Source organism: Dipodomys merriami, unplaced genomic scaffold, assembly GCF_024711535.1.
Source record: "Dipodomys merriami isolate MVZ:Mamm:240054 unplaced genomic scaffold, mDipMer1.0.p SCAF_25, whole genome shotgun sequence".
Classification (NCBI taxonomy): Eukaryota; Metazoa; Chordata; class Mammalia; order Rodentia; family Heteromyidae; genus Dipodomys; species Dipodomys merriami.
Window position 1 is genome coordinate 21182494 of NW_027203937.1, and position 24382 is coordinate 21206875.

Genomic DNA, 24382 nt, shown 5'->3' on the forward strand with positions numbered 1-24382 from the left:
CTGTGCTTTGTTAGTTTTTTTCCTTGTCTGTCCTTTGTCATTTTTCTTGTCTGCTCCTTTGCTCCGTATCTGTATTCAGGGGACAGATCTGTACAAGATCTCAAGATGATGAACAGTTCCCTCCCTCCAGCTCAGGCCTTTCTCCCCTCTCCACCTGCTCTTCATGTCTCCTCAGTGTCGTTCCTCTCACCAGTCAAGAGCTGCTGGAGTTTTCTATCTCTGCACTCTCAACTTGCAGAAAGTAAATAATACCTTTTCATAATAATATAAATTACGTATATATTCCCCAAAGATACTGCACAAACACAACAGAAATGATAGTTTAACACTGTTTTGAATCTAAGAAGAAACAATATAGAAGTCTTCTAATTCTAATGATTCAATTGGCAAGTATATTGTAACATTCAGGTCTGAAACTTTACCCTAGCTCAGATTCTATGATCTCCCCACTTATTACCATCAGGTCTTCTACATGCTAATTCTCTTGTAGGTGCTTCATGTGCCCACAAATTACAGAAACAGAAAGCTGTTTCTCCTGCCTGGCTGTGTTTGGGCTGTATTATGGAGCTGCCACATTGATATGTTTTGTCATTCTACAGCCCCAAACAAGACAACATGCTTGAGTTAGTCTTGTCCATAATGACTCCAGTACTAAAAAACCTATCTATAGCTTGAGGAATGATACAGTTTTAGGGACCTTAAGGGCTCTCCTGATTAAACATATGTTTCTGGGAATCCTACCCTCTAGGTAGAGCTCGTTGCCTTTTAAATTTATTTCTTCCTCAAAGTCATGTACAACAACTATAGTGAAGAGTATATCTTTTGACAGAATAATATAGTAATATGATTGGACACGTGGAATACTCTTTAAATTTTGAGGAGGTATTTTGTAGGCTATGAATTTCAGTTTTTAGCATTTAATGTTCTCTCTTTAAATATTAGTCTTCCTCTTGCCATAAAGCTATTAAAGGGTTCTGAAAGTATCACAAAATTGATCATGGTCTCTGAGCTTTCTAGTTTGTTTACTGAATCCATTTGAGAGACAGAGGTGTTAGTTTGGACTGGAGACCCTCATGAAGTCTCAGGCAGCCATGGAGAGGAGTAGAGATTTGTATAAATTATGAAAAGGTCTTATTGATAGTAGTAGTCTTAACTAATGTCCTTCTGTAGTAGTTTACTTTAGAAGTTATTGTTGTTTTTTTCTATAGGTCTGTAAACTTACTTGCATTAATTTCCTTTACAGATTTGATGTAGTTGAAAAGTAATCACTGTTTAGGTTCCCATATTGCTCTTCCTTACCTTCTCTCATCTCTTTCTTCTTTCTTTACTTTCCCCCCTTTTCATGTTTGCTTTAGCTCTGTCTCTTTTTCTCCCTTTGTTTCTTTTATATTTCTTATCCTTTATTGGTATTGATTTTAGATCCATGTCCATGTTATCTTTTTAATGTGATTTTAATTGACAAATAATAATAGTATAAGAAGTTTATTCACCTTGTGAGAGAAGAGATACTAGAACAAAAATAATTTACAAAGTGAAAGAATGATTTGTAAGAGGAAATAATTTATAAGAAAATCCCTTTTATGCATATCTGTTCTATTGCATATCATGGTCAGGATATTGATTAAAATGGTAATACGTTGTATATTTGAAAATTGTTGAAGAAAGTTTTTTCTGTTCTTAAATAAAATACAATGCAAATTCAAGCATATATAAGCAAGCGTTAATTACCAATGCTACAATTTGCACACACATCAAAACATCATAATGAACACTATGCTTATTGATCTATCTTTGTCTGTCTGTCTGTCTATCTATCTATCTAGCTAGCTAGCTAGCTAGCTATCCATTTACCCATTCTAGTGAAAACAAGTGTCTTTTCTTTTTTTTCTTTCTTTCTTTATTTTTTATTGTGAAAATACTGTACAGAAGGGTTACAATTACATGGGCAAGATAATGAGTACATTTCTTATCAAGCATTGTAGCCTCCTCCTTTGTTTCCCCTTCCCATCCCTTCCCATCCTTCCCCTGCCCCCCACCCAATCCTCCCCGCTCCTCCTCCCCATCCTATCCCCCCACCCCCCAAAACCAAAGTTGTAAAGTTCGTTTTCAACATAACGACTTGTGCATCTCATTGTTGTAATGGGTCCACCTGTATCCCTATTTAAACGATTTGTTTTTCCCCTTCTCCTCCTCAAATTATACCGACATCAAATACAGTGAAAGCAGGGGTTATACTGTAGGAAAGGGACATACAAAGCAACAAAGAAATAATCTTATAAATGTGTTAGAAACAATCGCATGAAAAAAAAAACATTTGAATACATATCTTAGGGTTCAATTTGAATACATATCTTAGGGTTCATTTCCCTAACATCACCTTATCTGACCTTTTCTGCTTGACTCAGACATATACTAGATATTGCAAATAAGGGAAACCATGGGAACTATGTTTCTTTGGGCCTGATTACTTCACTTAATATAATTTTTTCCAAGTCTTTCCATTTCCTAACAAATGGGGCAATGTCATTCTTTCTGATGGAGGCATAGAATTCCATTGTGTATATATACCACATTTTCTTGATCCAATAGAAAGCCTACAGATTGGGAGAAGATCTTCACTAGCCATACAACGGACAAGGGTCTCATATCTAAAATATACTTGGAACTCAAAAAATTAAATCCCCCAATAACAAATCCTCAAAGAAACAACTGCCCAATAAATAAGTGGGCTAAAGACTTAAAGAGAAACTTCTCTGAAGAGGAAAGAAGGATGGCCAATAGACACATGAAGAAATGCTCAACATCCCTAGCCATAAAAGAAATGCAAATCAAAAGAACATTGAGATACCACCTCACTCCAGTTAGAATGGCTAAAATCAAGAACTCTAAAAACAACAGATGCTGGAAGGGATGTGGACAGAAGGGAACCTTACTGCATTGTTGGTGGGAGTGTAAACTTGTTCAACCACTTTGGAAAGCAGTATGGAGGTTCCTCAAAAGACTCCACATAGAGCTCCCCTATGACCCAGCAATCCCACTTTTGGGCATTTACCCAAATGTATACAAACAAGACCACACTAAAGCTACCAGCATGACTATGTTTATTGCAGCATTATTTACCATAGCTAAGATATGGAATCAACCCAGATGCCCCTCAGTAGATGAATGGATCAAAAAAACGTGGTATACAAGTGTCTTTTCTAAAAAGAAAAAAAATTGATTAGGATTTTGAAGACACTTTTCTCTTCATAAATATAAAACACAATATATGTGTAGTACCATTCACCTTTATTGGTATAAATGCTTAACATTCGTTATTTCATGAGATAAGGTTTCTATTTATCAATACTTCTATCAGATGAGACAACTGTGGTACAAAAATGGAACACAGTATTCAAGGATGCTGAGATGACAAAGGACAGATAGAGTTTCAAACCTAGGTACTCAGGCCCTCTCCCACTATCAATACTCTACACAGTCACATCATAAGGAAAGAAAAACCACCAAATACTAAACAAGAAAATGAGTCAAATCATCACTCAAAAATAAAGGGAAAACTTAAAGTAATGTTTGCTTCTTTTTAGGCATTCACATTTTATCCTTTTCCTTCCTTCCTTCCTTCCTTCCTTCCTTCCTTCCTTCCTTCCTTCCTTCCTTCCTTCCTTCCTTCCTTCTTTCTTTCCTTCCTTCCTTCCTTCCTTCCTTCCTTCCTTCCTTCCTTCCTTCCTTCCTTTCTTTCCTTCCTTTCCTTCTTCCTTCCTTCCTTCTTACCTACCTACCTTCCTTCTTTCCTTCCTTCTTCACTCTTTTTTCTCTTTCTTTTTTTCTCTCTTTCTTTCTTTCACTCTTTCCTTTCATGCCAGTCCTGGGGGTTGAATTCAGGGTCTACGTACTGTCTCTGAGCTTTCCTGTTTTGTTTTGTTTGTTTGTTTGTTTGTTGTTGTTCAAGGCTAGTACTCTACTAATTGAGGCATGGCTCCTTTTCTGACTTTTTAGTAGCTTAGTAGAGCTAAGAGTTTCACAGACTTTCCTGCCCGGGTTGACTTCGAACCTCAATCCTTGGATCTCAAGCTCCCGAGTAGCTAGGATTACAAGCCTGAGGCACTACTCCCACCGTATTTCATGAACTTTTAAGATTCTTGGTTTAATTAACTTTAGCTGCTTTAGCTTAGTTTTACACATAGAACAATTTAAAAAGGACTTAAGAACCTAATTCTGGTTTTTTTCCAAGCACTGTTGTTAAAGAAGAGTCCAACATAAGGCCCAGTAGCTTCTGCACCCAGAAGGTTCTCACTGAATGTTTTCAGTCTCTCCTGTACATTAATAATGTAGTTTAAAAAGCATATTCAAAGTAAATCATATTTTCTGTGCTTCCTTTTCTATTCACACAGACATAAACATATTTCCATGTTTCTTCCCAGCAACTAGTATCAAAACACATCTGTGTGCTATAAAATCACATTTGAAAAAATTCAAACCACAAGAGCAGTTGATTTCTCTCCACGTTATTATACCTCTGCTCTCTGTGTACATTTAATTCTACTGTCTTTACTTTATGTCTTAATCATACATATTTTAAAAGGACTCTGACAGTTTTAAAACAGAGTTGCCAGATTGAATTTCTTCAGCCCTTTCTAGTCTGCAAATGTATTGGTCATTGTGCTATCAATGTGAATTTCTCCTCAGCATAGAATGTAAACACAATCACTAGTAAGATTTTCCTAATACTATGAAGCCTAATGTAGTTTTGGTAAGTCCTTCTTTTTATTTATGTAAAATCCAAAAGAAAGGGAGCAGATTTTTAAGATTAGATGCCATGCGTGTTTCCTTAGTCCCAAAGAGTAACTATTATTCACTCTATGGGAATCAAAATGCCAATGAATCCACTCTTCAGTTGGTAACAAGAGAGCAAACCTCAGACACCATTCAAAACTTTTGTACTGTTTTTATTTTTCATTTTGCCTTATTTGTTATTTTTTGTATTTGGGGAGATAATGGGGGAACGGAAAAGATGGAACAAAGAGTGAACAAATATTACAGTGGTACTTACGAGACACTATGTGGAAAATGAACTGTACATCTTGTGGGTGGGGATGGGAGAGAAAAACTAGGAGAGTATGAAGGAAGAAGAGACATAGTTCAAAAAGAATTGTAGCCATTACCTGATCCATGTAACTGTAACTCCTTTGTATATCACCTTTGCAATAATAATTTAAAAAGAAAACAAACAAACTAAACCTTTAATTGGAGATAAGTGTCTTACAGACTTTCCTGCCTGGGCTGGCTTTGAACCATGAAACTCAAATCTCAGCCTTATTATAGGTGTGAGCCATTGGCACCCAGAACAAAGCTATCTTTCTTTTAAATAAACAATGAGTCCAATACATCTTTTGTGGAACGTCTCCTTTATTAATATTTTAAAAATACAATCGAAAGGGAGCAGACTGCTGAAGATCAATGCTATTACTTTTTGCCTAGTCTAAAACACCTACTATTTCTCTCCAATATGTAAAAGTGAAGTAGAAATTTAATCCCCTGTCCTATCAACTTGGTAATGTTTATAATTCCTCACAGCATAGTAAACATCAGATATCTATTCAACTATTTTCTTCCAGTCTTTTTTTAATGTGGAAATTCCCCAAGACAGAGTAATGTGTACCACATGACTTCAATGTCATGTCTTTGTACATATTAACTACACAGTAGAAGATAAAGAGTTTAAAATATGTATAGACCATCACAGAATCTATTACTAAAAAGTAGGTTAGTATAGCAATTTGATGAGGGAAAGGAATAGTGACAGCTAAGTTCTAATTGCTAGAGTGTGAAGGCAGGATGTATTTTCCAAAGACCCTCCTCAAGGCCCTCATGACCTCCTTATTTCTCAAACTGTAGATGAGGGGGTTCAGGGCTGGAGTGACAATTGTGTAGAACACAGAGATGATGTTGTCTTGTCTGGGATTATGGAAGGAACTGGGCAGGACATACATGAATGTGGCAGCACCGTAAAACATCCCAACCACAGTCAGGTGGGAGGAGCAGGTGACTAGGGCTTTCTTCCTCCCTTCCTTTGAGGGCATGTGGAGCACAGTGAAGAGAATCAGTGTGTAGGAGGTGACAATGGCAGAAAGGGGGAGCAAGAGGAAAGTCACCCCTGTCACATACACCAAGAGTTCATAGGTGAAGGTGTCTGTACAGGCCAACTTCAGCAGAGGGGGGATCTCACAGAGCAGGTGTCTGATTTCCAAGGACATGCAGAAAGGAAAATGCATGGTGTAGATGGTATGTCCTAGGGAACTCAGGGATGCCAGGATCCAGGATGTGGTCACCACGAGCCAGCAGATCCGTGGCCTCATGAAGATCGTATACTTGAGAGGATGACAAATGGCCACGTACCTGTCATAAGCCATAAAGGCTAGAAGCAGGTCCTCTGCACTACCCATTGTCAGTGCCAGGAACATCTGCAGGGCACAGCCTCCAAAGGAGATGGTATTATCTCCAAGGAGAAAATCCATGATGACTTTGGGTGTGACAGCTGTTGTGAAAAGGAGATCAATGAGAGAGAGCTGCCTAAGCAGGAGGTACATGGGCATGTGGAGCCTCACATCCATTGTGATCAGCAGGAGCAGCAGCCCGTTGCTGGTCAGGGCCAGCATGTACAGCACTGTGATTGTGGCACAGAGCAGTTCAGGAAACCTGCTGTCATTCAGAATGCCCACCAAGATGAAACTGCTTCCCAAGGTGGAGTTCCAGACCTCCATTCTGTGTGCTCTCTTTAGTTGCCTAGAAATGGAATGCGTCTAGAATCTCTTTTAAAGAGGTTCTAGCCTATTTTTCTAGCCTATTTTTGGATTGTCCTAAAATAAATGGGGATGGAGAAAGGGATTTTGGAACTTATCTAGAATCCAGAATCGTTTCTTTTCTGTTATTTTTAACTTTTGAATATTTTCATTGTATTATGAGGATTCATCAACTACATATATAGCGAACATGTTGAGAATTACTATTAAGAATATCTTTCATATAAAGCATCAAAGACAAGAAAGACAGGCAAAGAATTTTGTTCATAAAGGAAAACATCTCTTATTTTATAATAAAGAAATACATTGAACATTGGTTTAAAATCTAGCTATTTTTTGCTTAAAAGTCTACTAGGGATTAACATTCATTTTACATATCTTATTCAGTAAAAATTATTCTTTTCTACTTTCCTCTGAGGTATGCCTTTACTTTCAAGTCTCAGTGTTGATCGTTTGGCAATAGAAGCTATTCTGGGCTCTTGGGCCATTGGAACTCTATAGTCTTCAAAAGTATTCCTCTCCTTGATGGCCACACTGCTTGTCTGCTGGAAAGAAAAGGAATCCAGGACTGAATTAAATACATGAGTAAAATACATGTTACAGCAACAGTACAAATGTTATTTGCCTCTTTGAAGCTAGTGGTTAAGTATTTACTCAGAAGAAGGCAAGAAGGATACAGGTGGGATTCATGGAGGCATGGTGTCTGTTTCTGTTAGTATGTGTTATATCCATAAAGCAGACATTGTAGATGAGGCTTGTGGCTACTACCTGGGATTCACTGTAATATTCTGATTATGAGGGATGATTATCTTGCTTCACAAATCTTAGCAATACAAGAAGGAAGCTGTCCTGCTGATTGTAGTAGCACTGGTTGAAATTGATTGAGGAGGAAAGTCACACAGATGTGTGCATGCGCTTATCTATTTTTTATCATTGCAAATTATTCACAATTTGGTGGAAAACTTTAGAGAAACTCTGAAAGAGATGAGGAAACATTGCTAGTAAATTCCCTATCTTCCTTTGTATATGTATTCCTATTGCACTTTTCTTCTATTAATGTCACTATCCTGGTTATTCCAGAGTTGGGATCTTTAAGTAGTAGATTCATAAATACCTGACAGGGAAAGCCCATGTATTAGCTCTGTTTTATTCACTTAATCAGCATTTACTGAGCACCTACGATGTATCAGATACTATACTTGGTTCTAGCTAGGGTAATTGTACATATGTGAAAATTTATCACACAAATCCCTTCATTAGTACTGAAAATTAATGTGTGAATAAAAATGTGAAAGGTTTTGAGACCATTCATGTATGATTTCAGGGAAGGATTCATTCAGTAAGTGTCTACAAGATGAAAGTTGAGAGTGAATAGAGTTTGGGGTTCATGTATGAGAAAAATAGTGGATGGCATTGTGGAGTTCATGACAATGAAATACAGTACAAGGTTGGCTTCTATTTTTGCTCAAGGAACTCCACTCAAGAAGCATTTTTAAATGCCTTTTAAAAATCACATGTCTTTATTAGTTGTCATCTGAGATCTTTCTCTCATTCCATGAAATCAAATCTATAGGTCTAACCTGAGAAACATTGACTGGAAGATGTTCTCTACTTTTTGAGCAAAGGCAAGTTCAAAACCAATCTGGCCATTGTTTTTGGTAAATATGAAACTTGAAATTCTCTTCTATTGATTTAAGATGGACAGAGGAAAAGGAAAGAAAATTAGGTGAACATACATTCTTCGATATCCCTTTTTCTTGTGCTTTTTTGGTAGCATTAGGTTTTGTTCTTGCTAGTCAGATACTTTACTATCCAAGCCTCATTACTACAGGTCTCTGTGCCATGATCTGTACAGTTTTCAAGAGGAGAAAAGAAGATATTTTGACAAGAAATGTCCTTATTACCTTACTTATGTAACTGTAAACCCTCTGTACAACACCTTGACAATAAAACATAAAATAATAAATAATATACATATATATGAATCATTGTTCTGAAATCTTGAACACAGTGCAATAAAAATATGTTCATCTTTAAAAAAAGAGAAAAGAAGATAGAAGTGGTCGAAACCAAACACTAGACCCTATTTAGCTGCCAACTCCATTTCTAGACTCTTGCTTTCCCTTCCTTCCTATTAACTGACATCTCCCAATGTTCTTTAGGGTAAAGGGTAGAGTGCTATCACTGTACCAACATAGGAAGTGGCCTTCTTAGACAACCATAGGTGATGTGTGTGGGTGCTTGTATGGATTCCCCAACTTAGAGAAGTCAGCTGAAGTGAATGGAAGATAATTTTTGTATTGTTTTACTTCATAAAAAAAATCATTCAATTAAGGAGAACAGCTAACTATTTGGAAAAATACTCTTTTTAATTTTTGCCGGTCCTAGGGCTTGAACTCAGGGTCTGGACACTGTCTCTGAGCTTTTGCTTAAGGCTAGCACTCTCCCATTTGAGCCACCACACCACTTCCTGCCTTTTCTGGGTAGTTTATTGGAGGTGAGAGTCTCATAGACTTTCCTGCCTGGGTTGGCTTCACACCACAATCTCAGATCTCAGCCTTCTAGGTAGCTAGGATTTTAAGCGTGAGACACTGACACACAGCTGTAAATACATTCTTGTAAGTTTTATTCTCTGTGTCATTGTCCCATAGGGTAAAATATTTAATCAATTTCAATGATCCTTTTGGGGAAAGCAGTGTTGAGACAGTTCAAGGCTGGCCTTGAGGTCTTAATTTCCAGCCTCAACTTCCCAGGTACTTGGATTAAAAATGTATACCACTGCAATCAGCTTTCTTCAGTTGGCTTTTCTGAGGTGTTTCAGGTTTAAGCAGTTGAGGAACTTGATTAGATAGTCCACTTTTCAGGCACTATTCGTTTGGGGTTTCACATCAGACTATTAGAGCCCAGAACAAATGTAATAGTGCATTTTTCTTTTAAATTAGAAAGCCAGCATCAGAAATTCTAGGGACTGGGGTCTGGCCCTGAATGGTATCTCCACATGTACAATGTGGGTAATTTCACTAAGTTTCTAGAGTACAGGTGAGACTGAGTCAGCTATGAAGCTTGAGGAACTTAACCTGAGAGCAAACCAGGAGTTTTTGGTTCTGTTGCTCAAATCTCTCAGTCTTAGAAGAACAGTCATTGTTGTGAAACAGAGAAAGAACCTTAATCTCCAAATGGAAAACAGCACGAAACATGGCTTCCCTACCGTACTGCTTGTCCTGGGATTCATTTGGGAAATGAAGAGGTTCAAAATGCTGAGGAAAGAGAAGAAAATTCTTGCAGCAGGGTGGGGTGTAGACATCACTCGGATCAGTGATCAAAGTTCCTCCAGTTACCGCCATGGCCAGTTTTCATGAAGAAAGGGAGTGGTTGGGGCTGGGGGAAGGAAGATACTCAGGTGAAAATCCAGGCAGGATGTTAGGGAAGCCAGGAGCTGATACCTTAAAACCAGTCTCCTTGTGAGAAAGTCCTTCACAGTGGTTCTGTCTTTCTATATACTCAGACATGCATGGTCCCAGCTGGAGTCCAGATGAGCCTGGTAGGGACTTGGGGAAAGTGGTACTGGCAGAGGTTCTCAAACAATACACATCATGGCCCCATTACACTGTCTCTGAGGACACAGAGAGCCCCAACATTATCCTTGGGGACTTTCAGCAGTATCCTCTCAGTCGACATGGCTTCCCCTGAAATGGCTTCTTCTGGAAATGGCATTCTAATGAGTCCTCCAGGGCTGGTTCCCTGGCCTGATATTTCTTCCTGCATCACACACTAAATTGGCTCTTGGACCTGAGGATTTGTTCTGAGCCACATGATCTGGCTACCAAGCTCTATTGCTAAATAGATGGTTTCATGGTTTCAGCAACTGAAGCAAGGAGAAGGCTGCCTTGTCCAACCTCCTGCCTGAAATAGAAAAGAAATCATGGTTTCTGTTTGGCCTGCTATGCTACAACTCCTTATTTTTCTTTCTGTCTAGACTAGTGCTTGCTGGAAGTTTACCTCGAACTTCTGCTAACATCAGATCTTTTAGCTCTGATCTTCAGTGAGCATCCAGCATTAACCTAGTGGATCAGTATTTTTTTGTGTCTCATCCCTAGCTTCTTTCATTCATGTATTCACATGCATGTCTGTGCACCTATATTCTGTGAACAGAAAACTCAGCCAAACCCAGCTGAGGGTAATGACATTGCTCCAGCTGCAGCTGTCATGGTGCATTCTTCTCCCAGCTCTTCTCTCTTCTCCTACCCATCTCTTCCCTTCACATTCTTCAGTTTTCCTTTGCTCACTCTTTCTCCAGTAAGTGCTCAAAGATGCTGCTGGAGTAGTTATAACTCTTCACCCTCACCTTTCAGAAAATTAAAAATAAGTGTTCACTTCTTGACTGTGAAAATGATACAGCCCAGAAAATATTGTAGAAGCACAAGAGAAGACATGTATCTCTTTATTTTTCCTAACAAAAGCCACAAATACAAAGTGGTATTCATTACCTTTCCATCATGATAATGAAATACCTGGAAACAATTCACTTGTAAACAGAACAGGTTTGTTTGGATGTACTAGTGCAATGAAGCTTCGGCCCTCAGGTGGAGAAGCTGGCTGAAAAAAGAGCTCATTGGATCAAAACAAAATAACACAAAATGCTCATCAGGGGTATGTGTCCAAGATTCTTCCAGTCTAGAATCATTGTAGGGGGTAGGAGAGGGAAAGAGAGAGGGGAGAGAGAGAGACAGACGAAGTCCCAAGGTCCTCTCATAGACACACCCTCAAAGATTTGAGGACCTGCTACAAGACTTCATGTGATGAAGATTCTATTATTTCACCATAGCACCACCTTGGGGTGCCAATCTTTATTTAACACATAGTCATTTTGGGGACACTTAGCAGCTAAACCATGACAGAAGGTTTTACACTTGTAAAAATGTACAAGCTCCATTCACAAGATGAAAACTGGAAAGAAAACTTTTGTCCAGTAATAGAAGGGAAATATTAAGTCAAAGGGCTATTATACAGAAGTCAAACAAAGGACTCAGAAGGTCTAAAGCCTTGCCATAGTTTGCCATTTCTAATTGTTTTAATTGAAAAATAAAATTGTGTATATATTTACTGTGCATTGTACGATGTGTTGATATGCATATATTCTTGAAGGCATAAATTGAGGGAATTAACATTCATATAGAATTCTGAACAGTCAGAACATCAGCATCTACCATTAAGAAGTTTAATTCAGTTTATCTCACCATTCCATGTGACAGATTTAGTACTACAGACTCACTTCTCCATCAAGACCTTACTTTATTAGTCTAACAGCTATTTGCTTAACTTCACACACTTTTAGCAAAATTCTACCATTCAGTATTTCTAAAATGTACTCTTTTCAATGGCAGATGCTACTAAATTGGAGATTAAAGTCCATAAAGCACCATTTTATTTTTTATCTTAGACATTATGAAAGTATTCGGAATATACAACATGTGATCAAAGCTATTTGTCAAAGAAATCTATAGCTTGAGATATATGCTAATGCTATGATGATAGTTTCTTGTTTATTGATTCTGTGTTTTGACATGAAGTTCTAACCTCTGTAGCTACTATTAAGAGATAAGTGAGAATTATTTGTTTTCCTTACCTTCCTCTATACCTCTCTCCCTCTCCCTATGTCCTCCAATCTCTTCCTTCCTTTTCCCTTCTTATTCCATTGTTTCTCTCTTTTCTCCTCCTAGAATCTATTTCCTTATTTTCCCATTATTTAGTTTGACATTTTTGGAATCTCCCCAATTGCTCTTCTTTGCATAGGAAATTTGTTGATCTGATTAGAGAATGGATATAGGAAAATATAAGGAAGAAAAAATAGCTGGATGGGATGAAAATGGAATTCAACGCCACCATGTAATACAAATTATTTTGCCATCACTCTCTTGAAGGCCCCCTTGACATCCTTGTTCCTCAGGCTATAAATGATGGGATTCAGCATGGGTGTCACTGCTGAGTAGAACACAGAGATCGTTTTATCCCTCTCACTCATTATTTTGGAGTTGGGCCTCATGTAGGCAAATATCGCCGAGCCATAGAAGAGAACAACAACAATGAGATGAGAACCACAGGTGGAGAAAACCTTCAGCCTGCCCTCCCCAGACTGCATGTGGATCACGGTGGAGATGATGTTCCAGTAGGAGACCAGGATGAGGGAGACAGGAGCTAGCAGGATTACCACCCCCATGGCAAAGATGGCCATCTCTGTGCTGTAAGTGTCTGCTGAGGCCAGCTTCAGGAGGGCAGGAGGCTCACAGAAAAAGTGGTTGATGATGTGATTTCCTCGGTAGGGAAGATGCAGGGTGAATGTAGTGTCCACCAGGGACACAAATGCTCCACTGGCCCAGGACCCTATGGCAAGCTGGACACATAGCCCCTGTGTCATGATGGTGGAGTAGTGCAGGGGCTTGCAGACAGCCACATAGCGGTCATAGGACATCACTGCCAGCAGTGCACACTCTGTACAGCCAACCAGAAGGAGGACTACTATTTGTGTTGCACATCCAACAAAGGAAATGGTTTTCTCCTTTGCTAAGAAGTGGACAAGCACCTGTGGGACTGTGGTAGTAGAAAAACAGAGGTCAGCAAAGGAGAGGTTTCTAAGGAAAAAGTACATGGGTGTGTGGAGTCTGGAATCAATGTGAATGAGCACGATGATCAGCAGGTTTCCAAGCACGGTGAGCAGGTAGATGGTCAGGAAGAGGAAGAAGAGCAGGACTTGTGTCCGTGGGTCTTGTGAGAGGCCTAGGAAGACAAACTCTGTCACAGAGGATTGGTTCTCCTGTCCCATGAATGGTGGATCCTGTTTATACCACAGCAATAGAAATGCATTAGTGTTTTTAAAACCATCGATCTGAGATATTGTAATATCAGGATCCAAAAAGAACTTATTGATTGTTATCCTTTAACAAAATGTTCATTTTTCTTTGCTCAGCACTTCTACCAACTGAAGCTAAGTCTATTTTAATCCTTGAATTTTACTTTGTAGCTCTCATGGGAAGGAGTCATTCTGAATTGCCCCATGTTGAGTTGAACATGTCACGCTTATTTGTCATGACAGTAATATAGTGCCACTTACAGTGCATCTTTCCCTTCATATAGTTTTATGAATCATATAAATTGATATGACCTTTATCCAGTTAAATGGCATGTGGCAAACTGTATGATAACATTTATAAAAACTATTTTCTCATTATATTTTCAAAATAATCTTAAAGATCATGATGAGACCAAATGGAAATTAAGGTTAAAGATGAAATAGAATATCAAGATCATATCCCTTGTAAAAACTCATTTATTTTCAGCATATAGAGGGCTCTTTCTCACTGTAGTTGAAACAGCTGCTTTTTTAGTAGTAACAGTAACATCCTTCAAATATCCTCTATCTTCACACGTTTATCTCCTTGGACAGTAATAATTCTAATTACTACCTCTTGGGCATCTCCTGGTAGTAGTCACTTTTGGTAGTTTCTTTGCATCCCGTCTTATTCTTAGTTTAAGTCCATACGAGACACCTATTATTCTTCCTATTGTACAGAAGATTAAGGAAAGACTCAGAAATATTCTCAACTTGGTTGCTGTAAGCTTTCCTCCTGTGATTTGTCTCCTTTCTTAAGTGTGGCTTGTAGAGAAAGTTGAAGTCTTGCTAACTTTCCTGCTTATCTCTCACATCCACACTTTGGAGACAAGCCCATGTCCTTTCTCCATCACCAGGGCTTTAGAATTAGTCCACTGGCAGAATTGTCAATGGACACAAATATCACTGTCAAGCACATTTTTCAGAGATAATTTTCAACACTCTGAGAAGTGGCAATCAACAGGCAATAGAAAGTATTAAGAGAACAAAATCCCCTATGACCCAGCAATCCCACTTTTGGGCATTTACCCAAATGATCACAAACAAGACCACACTAAAGCTACCAGCACAACTATGTTTGTTGCAGCATTATTTACCATAGCTAAGATATGGACTCAACCCAGATGCCCCTCAGTAGATGAGTAGATCAAGAAAATGTGGTATATATACACAATGGAATTCTATGTCTCCATCAGAAAGAATGACATTGCCCTATTTGTTAGGAAATGGAAAGACTTGGAAAAAATTATATTAAGTGAAGTAAGCCAGGCCCAAAGAAATATAGGTCCCATGGTTTCCCTTATTTGCAATAACTAATATATGTCTGAGTCAAGCAGAAAAGGTCAGATAAATTGATGTTAGGGAAATGAACCCTAAGATACATATTCAAATGTTTTTTTCTTTCATGCAATTGTTTCTAACATATTTATAAGATTATGTCTTTGTTGCTTTGTATGTCCCTCTCCCAGGGTATAAACCCTGCTTTCACTGTATTTGATGTTGGTATAATTTTTGGAGGGGAAGGGCAAAAAAACGTTTAAATAGGGATACAGGTGGACCCATTGCAACAATAAGATGTACAAGTCGTTATGTCGAAAAACGAACTTTACAACTTTTGGGAATGGATGGGAAGGGATGGGAAGGGGAAACAAAGGAGGAGGCAACAACGCTTGATAAGAAATGTACTCATTACCTTGCCCATGTAATTGTAACCACTCTGTATGGTAGTTTCACAATAAAAAAAAAAAGAAAGAAAATGTGGTATATATACACAATGGAATTCTATGCCTCCATCAGAAAGAATGACATTGCTCCATTTGTTAGGAAATGGAAAGACTTGGAAAAAATTATATTAAGTGAAGAAAGCCAGGCCCAAAGAAACATAGGTCCCATGGTTTTCCTTATTTGCAATAACTAGCGTATGTCTGAGACAAGCAGAAACGGTCAGATAAGTTGAAGTTAGGTGAAATGAACCCCAAGATAAGGACTCAAATGGTTTTTCTTTCTTGCAATTGTTTCTAACATATTTATAAGATATTTCTTTGTTGCTTTGTATGTCCCTACCCCACGGTATAACCTCTGTTTTCACTCTATTTGATGTTGGTATACTTTCTGGAGGGGAAGGGAAAAAACAATTTTTTTAAATAAGGATACAGGTGGAGCCATTGCAACAATGAGATGTAGAAGATGTTATGTCAAAAAATGAACTTTACAACTTTGGAACGAGGTGGGGGGGTGCGGGCATGCGGGGAGAGATGGGAAGGGATAGCAAGGGGAAACAAAGGAGGAGGCAACAATGCTTGATAAGAAATGTACTCATTATCTTGCCCATGTAACTGTAACCCCTCTGTATGGTATTTTCACAATAAAAAACAAATATCAAACATTTTTTAGATAGAACTTGACTATGTATCTTATAAATCAGAGCCCACAGGATAACGCATTGCAACAATGATACTCACAAGACACTACGTTGGAAATGAGCTTTACAACTTCAGGCAAGGAGAGAGAGAATTGGGGGAGGTCGCGGAGTGAAGGAATAGTAGGAGAAAAATGAGGGAGTGGGTAACAATGTTTGAAAAGAAATGTACTCCTTACCTTATTCATGTAACTGTAACCCCTCTGTATAGCATCTTTACAATAAAATAAAATTGTAAAACATCAGAGTGTACCCTAACCTATGATAACATGATGAGTTCATAAACATTTTGTGCTATTATATACTGAAAATAATCGAGTAGAAATTACAACTAAAATTCTTTTTTTTTTTTTTTTTTGGTTGATCATGGGGCTTGAACTCTGGACCTGGGCACTGTCCCTGAGCTCTTCAGCTCAAGCTGAGCGCTCTACCACTTAAGCCACTTCTGGTTTTCTGGTGTCTTATTGCAGCTAAGATTCTCATGGACTTTCCAGCCCAGGCTGGCTTTGAATTGTGATCCTCAGATCTCAGCCTCCTGAGTAGCTAGGCATTAGCCACCAGTGCCCGGCTACAACTAAAATTCTTTTAATAAGGAATAATGGCTTGAGTTAGCAAGGTGTACACTTAAGAAATTTTTGAGACCCCTTCAAAAAATTATGAAGCATATTTTCTGCATCAATGAATAGGAACATTGCTTTATAAATAGAATATAGAGGTCTTATGATTACAGAAATTCCCTAGACTTCCCATCAAGATTACAGAGAACTTTTAAAGGAAATTTAACACATGTGTTCAAAATTTTATCTGTATTAATTTATTTATCTGTATTTAATAATACAAAATGGAGTGTGGAAAAGAAAAGAAGGGAGTAGAAGAAACATATCCTATTTCTTATAACATATATTATTATTTTAGCTTTCTTAATACAATATGTACTGAGCAGTCACAATCATTTTGAGTAGCATACTAAAGTATGGAACATGTGGTTAAATATATATATATATATACATATGTTTATTCATATACATAAATAGACACAAACACCACACTTCATTTAACCATCCACTGATGGACATCAGGTGGTTTCAGGTGTCTCCACTCCATGTAAAGTGGAATATTAGTCAAGAACACCAACAGAATGAGCTCCTGCCATTTGCCAATGTGTGGATGAGCCTGGGAGACATGATGCTAGTAAGCAAGACAAAGAAAAAAAAACTGATGGCCTGACTATGCTTATCCATTGGAATCTACAAAAAGCACTTAAACACAGCAGAATGGAGGATAAAAGCCCTTGCTATCAGGGATTAGAATGAGTAAGTGCTGGAAATGAGGAGACGTAGGTAGGAGTATGGGAGGTAGCTGATATGCAGGACAAGTAAGTCCAGAGAATTAGTGGAAAAGCCCCATAGTCACAAGGACTAAATTGCACCAGGTTTGGGATTCATGCTAAATCAGCATAATGTAACTGCTCTTGCCACACAACAAACAAAGAAGGGTAAGGTGATGCATGTCCTAATTTGCTTCGCTTTAGTCACCTTTTTACTGTTTATATGTATCCAATAACATTATTTTTATTGCTGTAAGTTTTCTTTTCTTTTTTGTTTTGAATCAGGGTCTCCCTCTATAGGTCAAGCTGGTCTCAAACAGTTTACTTCTAGCCTCAGTCTTCCATGTGCTGAAATTATGGGTGTGTGTCATGCCCAGTTCAATAACATTGTTTTGTATACCTTGAAATATATCTAATAAGCATTATCATAAAAATTTTAATTGTGGATATTTACCAAAAAATTTAAGAGAAATTTGTATTATTCCTAACATATGAAGAGCTCTTAAAATCAGTAATACAATCCATTAGAAAATTATGTAAGAAATATAATCCCCTGTTCTCAAAAATAGGTAAATTGAACAATGCATGTGAGACAAAAACATACCTGTTCAACACAAAAATATGATATTACATTTTGTGTTCTAAATGAAAGTTATTAGAGCCTGCCTAGCAAGCACAGGGCCCTTAGTTCAAAATCCAGTGCCACCATTAAAAAAAATTAAGATACAACCACTAAATGGATCAAGAGTTTGTATAGCTTTATTCTTGATTTCTTTCTTTTTTGGAGGGGTGACGGTCCTGGATCTTGAACTCGGGGCCTGGACACTGTCTCTGAGCTTTTTATTCAAGGTTTTTCACTCTACCACTTGAGCCACAGTCTGTTTCTGGCTTTTTGATATGTAATTGGACATAAGAAACTTACAGACTTTCCTACCTAGGCTGGCTTCAAACTGGGATCCTCAGTTTTCAGCCTTTTGAGTAGTTAGGGTTACAGGTGTGAGTCTGGTTCAGCTATTCTTCCTTTTTATTCAAGCAAAAATCATTTTTAATGTGGTAAAGACAAATAATAGGGGCAGAAGTTCAATGGAAGGGTGAGAGATGGAAGAGAATTTGATAGCTTTGCTTTTAGTGCCAAGGGAGAGGCAGAGTGTCTCCAGCACTGGCAGTCATGCTGTTACCCAGGCAAGAGCTTAGCCATCTTCAGAGGAGCCGCAGAACAAGACCCATGGAGAGCTCCTCCAGTCCCTAGAAGCCACACGTCAAGAAGAGTACAGAGAGGGAAAGGCCAAGCCCTCCTCTTCCATGAGCCGAATCAAGATGACGACTCCCTGAAAGTATTCACCCACCTCAGCATCTTACCTGCTCTCACCTGGAACACTGACAGGTGCAAATACAGGATGTTAGTGGGATGGTGGAGAGAAATAGCAACTGAAGAGAGGCGAGGTCCTTGCAGCCTGTCAGCCCTTGTGCTGACAGGCCACCTCCATCCCTGTTTGTTGAATATGCTGAGGCTGGGACATCATCTCTGCCATGTATTCTATCCCAACCCAAGAAACACTGCTCTATTAAAGGACACCACCCCAAATATACTAAGAAACCAGAGTCTCCTAAAGGAAATCCTCAAATCTGAGGTCCTAAGAGCCAATATAATCGGACTGTTCCCTAGAGCAAGCAACAATGTTAATGTTTGTAACCTTGCTATCCTAAGATATCCCTTTGGGAATTAAAAAGAAAAAAGAAAAACAACTATAGTCTGAAAAAGAAATAACATGAATCTCATCTGAAGTCAGGTACAATACTGATGCGTCTCAAAGTACCCTATGGAGCTCTGGGATCTCCAAGCCTTGGACTTTTTCTTTACAACAGAAGTTTCGGTAATGAGGAAACTGATAGAAGCATGGTCATCTCATAGGGTCTGAAAAGAAGTAATTCCAGAACCCCAAAGATACCAAATTTGTGGATATGAAAGCCTCTTATATGAATCCAGACATAGTTACACATGACCAATGCACATCCTCTCTTAGTAAGTCTTTTTTTTATTTTGGGGGGGTCTGGAACTTAAACTCAGGGCCTAGGCACTGTCCCTGAGCCTCTCTGTACTCAAGGCTAGCAGTCTACCACTTGAGCCACAGTGCCACTTCCAGTTTTTCTAGCACTCTACGATTTGAACCACAGCACTACTTCCAGCATTTTCTGAGTAGTTTATTGGAGATAAGCTTCATGGCCATTCCTGCCTGGGGTGGCTTCAAACCATGATCCTCTGACCTTTGCCTCTTGAGTCACTGGGATTACAGACTTGAGCCACCTGTTCCTGGCTACTGACTCATTTTTTAAAAATATTTCCTTTATAACTGGTTAAATCTTTGTATACAGAACCTAGTAATAGAAAGAGCTAACTACCCTTTATCCTCTGCATTGTTTCTCATGATTAATAGCTCTCAGAAATTTTCAGACTCTAATCTGAATTTGTACTGTGTTGTAATTGCTTTCTGCTAGTAGCGAAAACACATACTAGAGGTATATGATGCAGAATCAGATAGCCTGAGTGTTTGCATAGCCTTACAATAGCTAGAGAAGCACATAAGGGTACTGAAAACACTGCCACACCTAACACAAGCCCCCATTAACAAGTACAAAAAACACTTTTGGTTTTCCCACCCAAATCCTGCTTTTTAACTTTCTCCACAGACAGGTCAAGCTAAAGATCCAGAAAGCATATTTTAGTCCTCTGTCATTTCATCAGGCATATCCTCCGTTTTGTGCATCTTTCCCCCTCTTCCCCTCTGCTAATTATAATCCTAGCTTAGACCTTTATTTCTCACCTAGGCTAGAATTCAGTCTTACTGACTTTTCCTTAGTTCCATGCTTGTGCTCTAATCATTTATTCTCCATGAAACCCTCAACAGGATTGTAAAAACAAAATATCAAAGGCGGATGTGGAGGTAGATGCCTGTAATCCCAGCATCTCATAAGGGTGATGGTGTGAATTGTGTTTTGATGTTTACTTGGGCAAAAAAAGAAATTAGTGAGAACTTATGTCAACACCTAAGCTGGACAAAGTGATGTACCCTGCCATCCCTGCTTTATGGGAGGCACAGATAGGTAAGAGGCTGACCCCAGGAACTGGGGCTGACCCCTTCAGACATTATCTGAAAAATAAAACTGCTCATTGACACCAGGTGTCCATGTGTCTTCAAGTCTAGCATCATTGGTAAGAAGAAAGGAAGAGACTAGGGTCCCACAATCCTCCATAGCCATGCCTCTAAACAGTCCCTGAGAATCTACTAAAGGTTCTATTATTTCTCAGTAGTACCACCCTGGAGATCCAACTTTAACACATAGTTCTTTGAGAGATACTTAACATCTAAACCATGTCAGGATATTTTATTCATGTAAAATAAGGATCAATCAACAATAGGAGGGAACTATTGACTCAAAGGGATATTATACAGAAATCAAAGAACTCATAAAGTCTAATTCCCTTCTGTATTTTATAATAAATATCTTTATTTTGGATTTAAAAACAGAATTGTGAATATATTCAGTATGTATTGCATTATTTATCTATATGTTGATATACATGTATAATAGAAAGCATAAATAGAGATAATTAAAGTTTACATTACCTCACATAACATTTTGCATGGTGAGCACATCAACATCTCCCTTTAAGCAAGTTTTAAATCAGCTTTTCTCAATTTTACCTAGATTTAGTACTTTATAATCAGTTATCAAACTGGACACTTTATTTTACACATTAAGCCTTATAGGTGGCTATTTCCCTAAATATACATATACTCTTTAAAAACATTCTACCATTCATCTGTACTCTTTTCAGCTTCAAACAACATTAAATTTAAGATAAAAAGTTTTATCAGAAATATAGCACCAATTTTATGTCTTACTTAGCATAAAAATATGGGGCATATGCAATATGAACTCACAAGATATTTGTCAAATGTTTGCAAGAATGAAAGAAAGAAATCCATCATTTGAGACAATTGCTTATCTCTGATGGCTCGTTTTAGGGTTTTGTGTTGTTGCTGAGTGGTTATTTGTTTCTGACATATAGCCCTAGAGCTACTTAGCTACTTGAACAAGCTGAAAAGTGCTTGTTTTTCTTCCTTGTCTTCTCTCCATTCCCCCTTCCTTCCTTCCCTCCCTCCCCTTTTCCTTCCTCCATTCATTTCCCCCTACATCCCCTTTATCCTTGAATGTCTTCCTTTCTTTCTCCTCACCTTATACTTCTTTTCTATATTTAACATTATGATTCCTCTCTTTGGCTGGGAAATTTGTTCATCTAATGGAAGAGTTAATGGAGGAAAATAGAAAAAAATGTGGATGAATGGAATGACAATTCCATGAAATTCAATACATCATCTTCTTACACTATTGCTACAATGGACATCAGAATCCAACGCCACCATGTAATACAAACTATTTTGCCATCACTCTCCTGAAGGCCCCCTTGACATCCTTGTTCCTCAGGCTATAAATGATGGGATTCAGCATGGGTGTCACTGCTGAGTAGAACACAGAGATCGTTTTATCCCTCTCACTCATTATTTTGGAGTTGGGCCTCATGTAGGCAAATATCGCCGAGCCATAGAAGAGAACAACAACAATGAGATGAGAACCACAGGTGGAGAAAACCTTCAGTCTGCCCTCCCCGGACTGCATGTGGATCACGGTGGAGATGATGTTCCAGTAGGAGACCAGGATGAGGGAGACAGGAGCTAGCAGGATTACCACCCCCATGGCAAAGATGGCCATCTCTGTGTTGTAAGTGTCTGTTGAGGCCAGCTTCAGGAGGGCAGGAGGCTCACAGAAAAAGTGGTTGATGATGTGATTTCCTCGGTAGGGAAGATGCAGGGTGAATGTAGTGTCTACCAGGGACACAAATGCTCCACTGGCCCAGGACCCTATGGCAAGCTGGACACATAGCCCCTGTGTCATGATGGTGGAGTAGTGCAGGGGCTTGCAGACAGCCACATAGCGGTCATAGGACATCACGGCCAGCAGTGCACACTCTGTACAGCCAAACAGAAGTAACATTACTATTTGTGTTGCACATCCAACAAAGGAAATGGTTTTCTTCTTTGCTAAGAAGTGGAAAAGCATTTGGGGAACTATGGTAGTAGAAAAACAGAAATCAACGAAGGAGAGGTTTCTAAGGAAAAAGTACATGGGTGTGTGGAGTCTGGAGTCAATGTGAATGAGCACGATGATCAGCAGGTTTCCAAGCACGGTGAGCAGGTAGATGGTCAGGAAGAGGAAGAAGAGCAGGACTTGTGTCTGTGCATCCTGTGAGAGGCCTAGGAAGACAAACTCTGTCACAGAGGATTGGTTCTCCTGTCCCATGAATGGTGGATCCTGTTTATACCACAGAAATAAAAAGGGAAGGATCACAATAAAACTCATTCTTTAACGCCTGCATTGAACTTATCCCCCAGCCAGGGAGGCAACAGAAAAAGAGAAGTATAGACCAAACTCCTTGATGAACATAGATGTAAAACTCCTTAACAAAACAACTGCTAGCCATAGTCATCAACTAATGAAAAAAATGAAAATCATATCCTACAATCAAATTGGTTTTATCCCAGGTATTCCAGATTGGTTCAATATATGTAAGTCAATAAACTCATCAACAAATTCAAGGAAAGAATCACATAATCTCAGATGTAGAAAATGCCTCTGACCAAATTGTAACATTCCTTTATGATTAAAAGCTCTGGAAAAACTAGGAATAGAAGGCACATATCTCAAGATAATGAAGACTGTTTATGACAAACCTATAGCCAACATCATACTAATTGGTGAAAAACTAAAACCATTTATTTTAAAATCAGGACGAAGACAAGGATTTCCACTCTCTCTATTCCTCTTCAATATAGTACTGGAATCTTTAGCCAGAGTAATAGGCAAGATAAAGATAAAGACGATCCAAATAGGGAAGAATGAAATAAAACTGTCTCTATTTGCAGATGATATGATTCTACTTCAAAAGGACCCTAAAGATTCCATCCTCAAGTTCTGAAAACTGATGACTTTGGTAAATTAGTAGGATATAAACTCAACCCACAAAAATCACAAGCTTTCTATATACCAACAATTAGATGGCAATCAGGAAAACAACTTGGTTTGCAATTAGCCCCCCAAAAACGTACTTAGGAATTAACATAAATCACTGAAGAACCTTTACAACAAAACTCTGAAACGCTGGAGAAAGAAATCACAGGAGACATCAGGAGTAGAAAGACCTCCCATGTTTCTGGATTAGCAGAATTAATATCATGAAAATGACCACAATCCCCAACCAATCTACAATTAACCCAATACCTATCAAAATTTCAATGTTATTTTTCACTGAGAAAAAGAAGACAGTACAAAAAGTCATATAGAACCACAAAAGTGGGGCTGGGAAGGTGGCTCAGTGGTAAAGCTCTTGCCTTGCATGCCTGAGGCCCTGGGTTCGATTTCCAGCACCACATAAGCAAAAAAAAAAAAAAAAAAAGCCAGAAGTGGCGCTGTGTCTCAAGTGGTAGAGCGCTAGCCTTGAGCTGAAGAGCTGAGGGACAGCGCCCAGGCCCAGAGTTCAGGCCCCACGACCGGACCCTCCCCCCAAAATAAAATAAAATAAAAAGAACCACAAAAGTCCCTGAATCTGTTCTTTCTAAAACCTGAAGATCCTTAGGTATTTTATTAACCAGTATCTAAAACAGAGATCTTGATTTTTATCGTTTCACAAAAGGCTCAGTTCTCTTTGCTCAGTAAAAGCTAAGTCTCCTTTTGTCCCTTTAATTTTCTTTTTCATAGTTCCAATGGGAAAGATTCAGTGTGAAATGCCCCAAGATGAGCCTTTGCTTTGACCACTTAATTAGTAACTGTTAGTCATGACAATAGTGTTGTGCCACTTAAATTGCACCTATCCTTTTATGTAGTTTCAAGAA

The 24382-nt window shown here is 38.6% G+C and overlaps 3 protein-coding genes across 3 annotated transcripts; all 3 read right to left on the minus strand.

Moving 5' to 3' along the window:
- Positions 1 to 5810: 5810 nt before the first annotated feature.
- On the minus strand, positions 5811 to 6761 carry LOC138836543 (olfactory receptor 2AG2-like). Its single transcript, XM_070035329.1, has one exon. The coding sequence runs from the start codon at positions 6759 to 6761 to the stop codon at positions 5811 to 5813; it is 951 nt and encodes a 316-aa protein (XP_069891430.1).
- A 5935-nt stretch (positions 6762 to 12696) lies between these two features.
- On the minus strand, positions 12697 to 13620 carry LOC138836258 (olfactory receptor 2D3-like). Its single transcript, XM_070034752.1, has one exon. The coding sequence runs from the start codon at positions 13618 to 13620 to the stop codon at positions 12697 to 12699; it is 924 nt and encodes a 307-aa protein (XP_069890853.1).
- Positions 13621 to 21869: 8249 nt separating this feature from the next.
- Positions 21870 to 22793, minus strand: LOC138836259 (olfactory receptor 2D3-like). Its single transcript, XM_070034753.1, has one exon. The coding sequence runs from the start codon at positions 22791 to 22793 to the stop codon at positions 21870 to 21872; it is 924 nt and encodes a 307-aa protein (XP_069890854.1).
- Between the last annotated feature and the right edge of the window lie 1589 nt (positions 22794 to 24382).